A 9,613-nucleotide genomic window follows, 5' to 3' on the forward strand; every position below is an offset into this window, starting at 1 on the left:
CTTCTCAACACCTAAAAATTTAATTTTGTTTCCAAATTTATAAATATCCAAACAAAATGATATTATATAAAGACGACCTAAAATATTATACCAAAAATACACCGATCTAAAGGTTGAATTTGGCCTAAAGGTATGGTGTTTTTTTATATTTTGATGAGGAAAGAATCATTTCTAAGAGAAATGCATCTGAACCCGTTTTGTTATAGAGGAATCCGAATCCGAAAATAAAGAATAATAACCACCTGTTCTGAAAAGTTTTTTAGGAAAAGTTCGCGCAATTGCATCTCAAAAGATGATAAAATTGAGTACAACTACTTTTTCGGTGGAAATTGCAAATTTTATCTTTACCAATTTTGCCTACAAAACATCCAAAGCATGGGAACCCTTGGTAAAGTAAAAATCCCGTTACACTCCAGTGAGTGAAGCTGTAAATAATTATAACAAATTATAATGATTACATAAAAAAAGAATATAAAACAAGTTATACTCTGAGGAATTTATAAATCATGAAAAACTAGAGTTATGAAAAGTATTGATAATATTTAACAGCTGCAGGCAATATCTCTCATAAACTTTATTAAAAACTTTTATTTATAAAAGAGTTCTGAAAAGATCAGCACATTAAACTTAGACTAGTGGTTCAAAGTTTGTGTGGGTGGATACCAGAACTTTTAAATTTTACAAACATCTATTTGGTCTCTTGTTTTAGGATATGCCTAGATTATCTGATCTGTTCTTAGTTAAATTTAAAAGTTTGAAAAATGACAATAAAGATCGGAAAAATGTAAAGAAAAAAATGTTGTTTTTGACAAATATTAAAAATGACACAAGTTCATACTTTCAAAAAGTGTTGTTTTTAGATGTTGTTTTTGACAAATATTAAAAATGACACAAGTTCATACTTTCCAAAAGTGTTGTTTTTAGATCTGTAGCTTATAATACTTTATTTTAGATTTTTTTCAACACGGACCGACGTTTTACCTTCGATCTTACCATGAAAAAACATTTGGAAAAAAATCCTTTAAATTACTATTCCTTAAAATTGAACCAATTTCAAGGTGATAGTGTCAAAAACGAGAGTGCGAATGCCCCTCCCCCCCAGCTTGTTTAGGGTTAAATTTAGGCAAGGATGTCAAAGTCAAATTTTTTGGTACTTAATCTTCTATTCCGCCATATTCAAAACTGTCTGATCCGGCTGATTAAGTGATATACCCTCCCTATTGAAAATTAGAAAAAAAGAAAAAAGTTTGTTGAGTTAGCTTTAGTTCATCTTTCGCAAACACTCTCTTTAAGTCTAAACTAGTCTTTTTTGTTTGGTTTATATATAATGTTTAACCATCAATCTCATTAGAAGTTTTTTTATTGGAATTTTTTTTAGGATAAATGCACCTAAAATTGAAATACCATGTGCAATAAATAAATTAGCATGAAAAAAGTTAAACAAAATTTTGAACTTATTTAAAATTTAATAAATATGTTGGCGGTGTGCTGAAATATTTAGATTTATCTTAACAATTCTAGATTTAATCATATTAAAAACAAATGTTTGCAAAGTTAAAAAATAAGCCTTTTCCACCAACTAAAATCTTTAATCCATAAATCTTTGCAATCTGATGTTGTAAACTTTTAATATTTCAAACTTAGATTATTTGATAAAACAGAAATTAGAATACATATTTTGAAAAATCGAAGATCTCAGACATTGGATTGCAAAAATCAGAGTTTGTTGCAAAAACTGAACTCCTTTATTATTTTGCAAAAGCAAAATATGTATCGTAGACTTTTACATTCCCTTAAATAGAAATGGAAAAAGAAAATGTGTTTCTTAGATTTCATTTGCAAAATCTTTTGAAAAGATATTAAACTTGCCAAAATGAGAATGTGGGGAAATACAGGGTGAGTCAAAAAAGTGTGTGGTGCAAAATTGTACCTTTTTTTGTGCAACTCTCCTGCATGGTGTTTTTTATATGTTTTGAAAATTTGTATTTTTTTTGGTAATCCAAAGACTCAAAAGAAAATCCGCGAACCTTTTTTTCTCTCAAAATCAAAAGTTCAGAAAAGCAAGAATGTTTATATACATATACATATATATATACATATATGTTGTAAATTATTTCTATCGAAAACTAAAATCTTTTAAAGATTGAATCAAAGAATCACAGAAGATTTGCAAAATTGTAATAAGAAAATTGGCAATTTTTAGTTCTGGACTAATTCTTAAGGACAAGTTATATAAATTTTCTAGTTCCATTCTTCTTAGTATATTCTAAAGTATTAAATATATGCTGTTCAGTTAAAAACCTTATATAGAACCATTGAAAAACAATTTTTCCGAAAAAATTATACCAGAACTGAAAATTGCAAATTTTCTAATTACAATTTTGCAAATTTTCTGAGATTCTGTGGTTCAATCTTTTTAGAATTTTTGATTTCGATAGAAACAATTTATTTACACATTTTTTGGTTTTTCTGAACTTTTGATTTTGAGAGAAAAAAGGTTTGCGGATTTTTTTGGGGCCATTGAAGTATCAAAAAAAAATACAAATTTTCAAAAAATATTGAAAAATCATCATACGAGGGAGTTGCACAAAAAAGGTACAATTTTGCACCAGGCGCCGCAAATCGCACTTTTTTTTGACTCACCCTGTAGATTTCATTCTCTTTTATTTTGCACTATTTTTTCTATTTATACTATTTTTTCTATTTTTCTAATTTTTCTTTCTCTGCTAGTTTTCACAGTTTTTCTTTAAAGATCATATTTTGTACATTTCGAGTAAAGGCTGACACATAATATAAGACCGTAAAGACGACTTGAATTATTAATAAGCGACAATTCCAAGGTTAAATTAAGTCTTCTTGACTTGAATAAAGTCTGTTAATACCCAGCGAACTTTAACTCAACTTTTTAAATCGACTTTAACTCGTAAATAGATAAAAATAAAACAAGGTGACAGACATGTATTCATCCGTACAGTCGTCTATGATGTTTATTTTTCTTGTTTGTAACATATTTAGATTCTCTTTCTTACAAACATAATACCAGCCACTTATTTATTTACATGTACTGAATTACATAGTTAAGTTTTTAACCAAATTATGCGTTCGTTATGTACTTTACTGTACAGTGTACAGATATGCATGTACATTACATCCTGTACGGTACGCCTACGCCAGCCAGCCTACTCTAGTATAAAGATATAAACAATGTAAAAAGACTGAGACTGAGAGAGTAACAGAATTTAATCAAGTGAAAATTAGTATATTTTTAGAATCTTTATTACTAAAAGGGGAAAGGGGGGGGGGGCTGGGCCGGATTATTTTGTTATTGGGTGTGGAGGGGGGAAATAAATGGATAGAAATAATCATCTCGTGCTTATTTTTAATATTTTGTAGCAAACAAAATTATAAAAAGTAAGTTTTAAGATTTTCACAAGAAATGGAAGGACAGTAAACCAAGATTAGTAAAATACAAATATATTGAACTTTTCTTATTTAAAAAAATGAATTCTTTATTTTTCCTTTGATTTCTCTGGTTGATGATTGTCCTGTATTGAATGAGTATATCCTCCATTAACCTACTAGAGAAATTGTTATGAGAACATCTAGGACATTTAAAAACAATAACAATGAAACCCTTAATAACGAATACATCGAAAGAATTCATCAAATAACGTATTCTTCACTTTCTGATAATGGAATGTTGCAGATATTTAGTTTTTTGATTAAATGATAATATGGAACTCTTTAAAACTGTTCCCACATATTCATGGCTATTTATTTATTTTCGCAAATACTGAAATTCACGTAATACAGTATAAAACTCATTGAAAAATTGTCAAGACGACATTTGATAAATTCTTCCGATGTATTCGTTATTAAGGGGTTCACTGTAAGTAATTAAAATCGCTACAATTAGTTTAACTATGCCACCAATATCAATATAGAACCAGCAAAGACGAACAAAGTTTAGTTACAAAAAGTGAGAACAAGAAAACTCTGAAATAGGAGGACGACTTTCAGACTCAAGTTATCATAACTTTAAAAAGTCCAGTGAACCGGAGACACAAAAATTGAGCAGTCTATACAGACCCATTTCGCCAAGTAAATGATTAATTAAGAGCTGTTAGTAAAACTATTTTTTTGTTACAACATTAAATACACTTCAGTGTTATTTCAATGTTGTCTTCATATTCCTCAGTTTTATGGTTTATGTTTATCTATTCTTTTTAATTACCGGTTGGACTATTTTTACAAAATATAAGGAAAGGAAGGAAATTAATTTTTATAATGTTTAAGACATTTTTGAGAAACACTCAGAGGGAGTTAATTCCCCCCCCTCCCCTCTTAACCGAGATAGGGTTAATCTAAAGATAAATTCTTTATTTGTACTTTTAGAAAATCTACGAAGTTTTCTACATTTGAAAGTTGTATTGCAAAAGTTTGATTTTGATTCACCTTGTGAAGCTAAAATGTTCTCACTAAAAGAAGATATAAGCTCAGGCGATTTTTAAAAATTTTAATCCTTTAAGCACACTATTGGTGCAATTTTAAGGAACCCCTCATAAAAAAAAAAATTTGGTTCACAACGGTACCCTCCGACCTAATAACTCTGTCTGAGCTAGAATGACAAATATATTCTTGTTTTTCAATCTGGAAACTATAAAGACTATTCAATTGTGATCTCATTTTAAGTGTAGTTTTTGCTGCAGAAACGACGAAGGAAATCTTTAATTTTTCAAAATAAAAAACGCCAATTTCTTTAAATTGCTGAATAAACATATCCTTTGACTTACGCCGATTTTCAGAAAATTGTTTTTTGGCATCTTTTGTGTAAAGGAAAATATAAAATAATAGGCATTTAGTCCGCTACATTTTATTAAATATTTTATCTTATATTTTGATGTATTTTTCCTCGTATAAGATTGGACTGTTAACAACGAAAATAGGATTATCAGAATTTAAAAAAATTGCAAATAGGGGTGAAGCAGGCTCACTACTTAAATCAATCTTGCATCGAAATATATGTATACACTAATTTTAGTTACTTTTTTTTGATTTTTTACATAAATCTTTATTTGATATATCAATTTACCATTAAAAAGTTGTTAATTGCTTTTAACTTACAGAAACTCTTGAAACTTTATTTGTATTTAATATTGTAAATACTGAACACAAAAATAGATGTTAAAAAAAACTTTAGATTTTTCCTCTTTTTAATTATATTATTTGTTTTCCTATAATGGTTAAAGCGTTCAATAAACATTTTAATAGCACTAAAAAAAAACTTAAGAAAGACCAACTTATCAACCCTTTTTTAAAACTTTTATTGGTGGAATAATAACTAAGAGTGTACATTTTATACTGTGTAACCAAGCGGGCAATATAATTTAGTAAAAAATGTAAAGTATTTACTCAAAAGAAATATTAAACAATTAAAAAAAAAATCAAAAAACCTCTTTGGAACTCTGCACAGTTTCATTTGAAGAATAAAACAACCCGTGGAAGTTATCTCGACAGTCAAAAACAAATATTTACCTTATTTCATCATCTAATGAAGAAGTTCTTGGTGTAAAATACTTCTGAGAAATCTTTATACTTAGGCAAAAGGCAAAAAAATATATATAATGTGTATTACAAACATTTAATAGCTGGCAGAATAAATACTTCTAAGTTTTTTCTTTGATACAGTGAGAACCAAAAAAACTCTGGAATAGAAAGACAACTGTACGTTTCTATTTATGACTTTGAATAGTTAAATGAACATGTCAACGCAACTGAGAAGATCTATTTCACGTAATAAGTTACTAGAACTAAAAACTATAATTGTTTTGTAAAAATCAAATACACTTTAAAATAATGTTTCAATGTCGTCTTCCTATTTCAAAGTTTTCTGGTTCTTACTGTAGCTAAACATTATAGCTATACAAAAATGTGATTTAAAAAAATGATAACAAGACTTCACAAGCTTTTCAAAATGTGTTCTACTTTTTTGAATCATCAAAAAGCCCCCCAAAAAATTAAAAGAATTTTTGATTTTATATTTATTTATGAATACATTTATTCTTTCTCAAAAACAAGGTTCATATGTAAAACCACAATAAGAAGACGACATTATCAGTTGAATTTCAAAAAAAGAGATTTATTATTTTCAATAAACCCAATTTAATCTTTGTTCGTATTAAATTTAATTTGCATGCAAATATAATTCCTCGGATAAAGCAGACATATCTGAAATATAAAATTGAATTACAGGAAATTATAAATATGAATTATTTGATTAATGAGACTGTAAGTTCAAGTGCTCCCTCAAGCAAAGATGGCAATGTCCAACTCACTTTTGCTTTTTGTAGAGAAACCACGGTCAAAAATAATCAGTTTTCCATTTAGAAACAATGATGTTTAATTCATTCTTGATTAGAAACGGGATTTGCATGGAGGATCACTTAATAAGCTAAGCTGAAACTGTTTCTTTTCAATATGAAAATGGGAATAAAAGTTATTTTCACATTTTCAAAAATTTTAAAAGGAAAGGATGTTGTAATTGATGGTATATAAATTGTATGTTTTTAAAAATAAAAATTTTCCGTTTTTAAGAAATAATTTTTAAAAATTACAAAATCACCTTTTCATAATTAAAGGCAGAAAAAAGCGACTGTCATGTAACTGTTTTTTGTTCGAAAATTAATGTTTAAAACAAGGAAACAAGAAAAATAATAAGAAATATTTAATTAATTAGAATTTAAACCTTGCGCTCGTTTGAATAGTCTTGTATCTTCTTCCCTGAAATTATTAACTTTTAAAAAATCTATGAAATTATACATGCATTGACATGCATTATACAATACATACATCTAATTTATATTAATCTCTCTAGAAAATGATGATTTGTTTCGCTGTTTTAATGAGTAAGAATTTACCGTACAACTTGATCTAGAGCTAGCTACCTATAATTCAGACCGGGTACTTTAGTGAATTGGGCTTTCCGACCCGACGATTGCTGAATTTTGGTTTTTAAAAGGATCAACTTTTGTATATTATAAATATTTCCGTTTATTCTTATATTCGTTTTGAATAACTAATAATTACTTAACTTGAAATTTAATTTTATTACACGAAAAATGTGTATAACAAAAGGAAAACATTTCACTATATGTATCATTTAGACCCTCAGGGATTTCTTCGAAGTGCAATGAAGTGTTTCATTGTTTTTTTTTGTTTTTTTTTCAAATTCGTTAACATTCCCTTTTATATTTGATATTTACCCATAACCCTCCAGGGAATTCAGAAACAAGTTTTTCTTCATCGGCATTAAACTATTCAACATCCCTGATAGCGCTCGGGCATTCTAAACAAATAATTTAAAAGGACTGTAAGCGTAATTTTAAGCACCACTGCTTGCAAAAATGGCAATGTCCACAACGGTACCCATCTAAACTTTGTCAGATAAAGTATGAATTAGAAATCAATTTTTATAATTTGAAAAACTGATTATTTCTCTTACAATTTTACTTGCGCATTTTCACAATAAGAAAGTTATCAGAATTGCGTTGTCATCTTTGCATGGCTCACATGATAAATTGAAGGATTTAATTTAATTTTAAACATTAGGCGATAAAGATACAGAGTTACCCACAAAGTATGAGACTATTTTTCAAAGTTTTATAAATGATTAAGCCCAGAAAAAGCCAGTTTTGACCTACAAGGAACTCTAAATGCAAGAAAGTCGACTAAAAAAATCCGTACAATCATCTCTGAAGCCTAATCCTATGTGGGTAACCCTGGATATGGATTAGAAAATAAGAGTTTAAGGCAAGTGTACTGTGTACTGTGTACTGTGTACTGTGTACTGTGTACTACAAGTGTACTGTGTACACTGCTCAGTCTCTTTCTCCATTCTTTTCGCATTTTCTGCAGTTTTTATTATTTTAATTTATTTTATTTTGATTGGATAGAATCCTCATTTTTTTACTCAACAACTAAAAATAGTAAATTTTCCTCTTCAAACAAAATAACTAAGGAAGAATATCTAATAAAGACTGATTCCATTAAATTCTAAATAAATTCATAGTCATCCCAGATAAAATAGAATAGATGGCGTATGTCGTCTCCACCATACCGGAGGGTTTTAGCTCAATTTGATAATGGCAATTTAGTTAGGGTACCAGTTACTGACATGGTAACCGCCAAAAAAGTCCTTGGAAAAAAAGTTTCCGGCAAAAAAGTCCTAAAATTTCATACTATAAAAGTCCTGTGGAAAAAAGTCCTTTCATTAAAAGTCCTACCAATTCGAGACTTTATTTTCTAGGACTTTTTTTCTGGCTCCAGTATGATTTTATACAAAAAAGTCCTCGGAAAAAAAGTCCTCTAACAAGTGAAAATGCATGATTAACAATTCTAGGTTTTTCTTTTCCTCGGATTTATTTTCTTCAGGACTTTTTTCCCTGGGATCTTATTTCCTGAGACTTTATTGGCAGCCCCCATACTATTTTAGGAAAAAAGTCCTAGGAATCCAAAACACAGGACTTTATTTTCAGTGACAATTTTTCCAAGGACTTGATAAAATTCGGACTTTTTTCCAAAGTTTTTATTTCCAGGTTTTTTTCCAGAAACTTTTTTTCCCGGGACTTTCTTACATATTGATTCTACTGACATACAGTGCATTGCAGTTCAAGAGTTGCGTCAAGTATCTTTGTACTCTGTACTAATGTATGGGGGTTTGTTTTCAAATATTGCAGACAGACAAGTTAAAATTTGAATTTCAAAGGATTAGAAGGAATTGATTAGTTGCTGCTTGCTTCCGACATGATAATGATGACAATGGAACTCCTCCCTTCACACAAACAACACATTAAAGTCGGAAGACCTTTCAAACTATTAAATCTCTTCAAATGGTGGCGATAATAAATCTGTCAAAACTCTAAATGCGGACTGTTCAGATACAAGCAGTGAAAATCACGGTATAATTACAATTTTTTAATTTACTGTGTTTCATTCTTTCAGGAGTCAGGAAGGGGGAGGAGGGGTTGTTATTTAATTTAATCAGATGTTTCCATTCACCAATTATCATTTTCAATACCTTTTTAAACCTATACACTTTTGTATTGAAATTTTGGTTTACAATTTTTTAAAACAATTAATTTTGTTTTATTTCAGGATATCTCTTCAATTTTACTTATTTTACCTACAATTGAGACCAAGTTCCCAACCTGCGAATATATGATATGTTTTTTAATGATAATATACCGAATTTTTGTCAGTGCAATAAAGTTTCAGAATTAAGTAAATTTTATCTTGACCTGATGATTTGTTTTAGACTATTAAAGAATAGTCTATATTTTATTCGAATAAAATTTGTGTTCCCCAACAACAGCATTTGAATGGGTTGAGTTCTTTGTACTTTAGTCAGATGAAACATAAACATTAATCAGTCGTAACAATTCCAGGAAATGCGGAAAATTTATCTTAAAAAAACGCTAAAATTTAATTAGTGTAAAAGTGTGTGCTACAGAACGTTGTCTGGGGGTTATTTATAATTTTAATATTGAAATATTCCAGATAGAAATAAAATCATAAGCATTTCGTTAGGTTGAAAAAAGGGGCGGGTTACGATATT

General features: G+C 28.8%; 1 protein-coding gene across 4 annotated transcripts in view; it reads right to left on the bottom strand.

Annotated features, from left to right (window-relative positions):
- Nucleotides 1-3,036: 3,036 nt before the first annotated feature.
- Nucleotides 3,037-9,613, bottom strand: part of LOC111708081 (uncharacterized) — a 9,514-nt gene continuing 2,937 nt past the window's right edge. The window contains exons 4-9 of one of the 4 annotated variants that reach the window (XM_023481342.1): nucleotides 7,263-7,345; nucleotides 6,746-6,780; nucleotides 6,212-6,228; nucleotides 5,536-5,582; nucleotides 3,519-3,575; nucleotides 3,037-3,179 (exon numbers count right to left, since the gene is read on the bottom strand). In XM_023481342.1, coding sequence (XP_023337110.1) covers nucleotides 3,146-3,179; nucleotides 3,519-3,575; nucleotides 5,536-5,582; nucleotides 6,212-6,228; nucleotides 6,746-6,780; nucleotides 7,263-7,345 — 273 coding nt within the window. In that variant the 3' untranslated portion in view covers nucleotides 3,037-3,145. Of the gene's footprint in view, nucleotides 3,180-3,518; nucleotides 3,579-5,535; nucleotides 5,583-6,208; nucleotides 6,229-6,745; nucleotides 6,781-7,262; nucleotides 7,346-9,613 lie in introns of all 4 variants that reach the window. The other 3 variants (XM_023481340.1, XM_023481341.1, XM_023481339.1) reach the window with 3 other exon arrangements.

The sequence above is a fragment of the Eurytemora carolleeae genome, unplaced genomic scaffold (genome assembly GCF_000591075.1).
Source record: "Eurytemora carolleeae unplaced genomic scaffold, Eaff_2.0 scaffold838, whole genome shotgun sequence".
Classification (NCBI taxonomy): Eukaryota; Metazoa; Arthropoda; class Copepoda; order Calanoida; family Temoridae; genus Eurytemora; species Eurytemora carolleeae.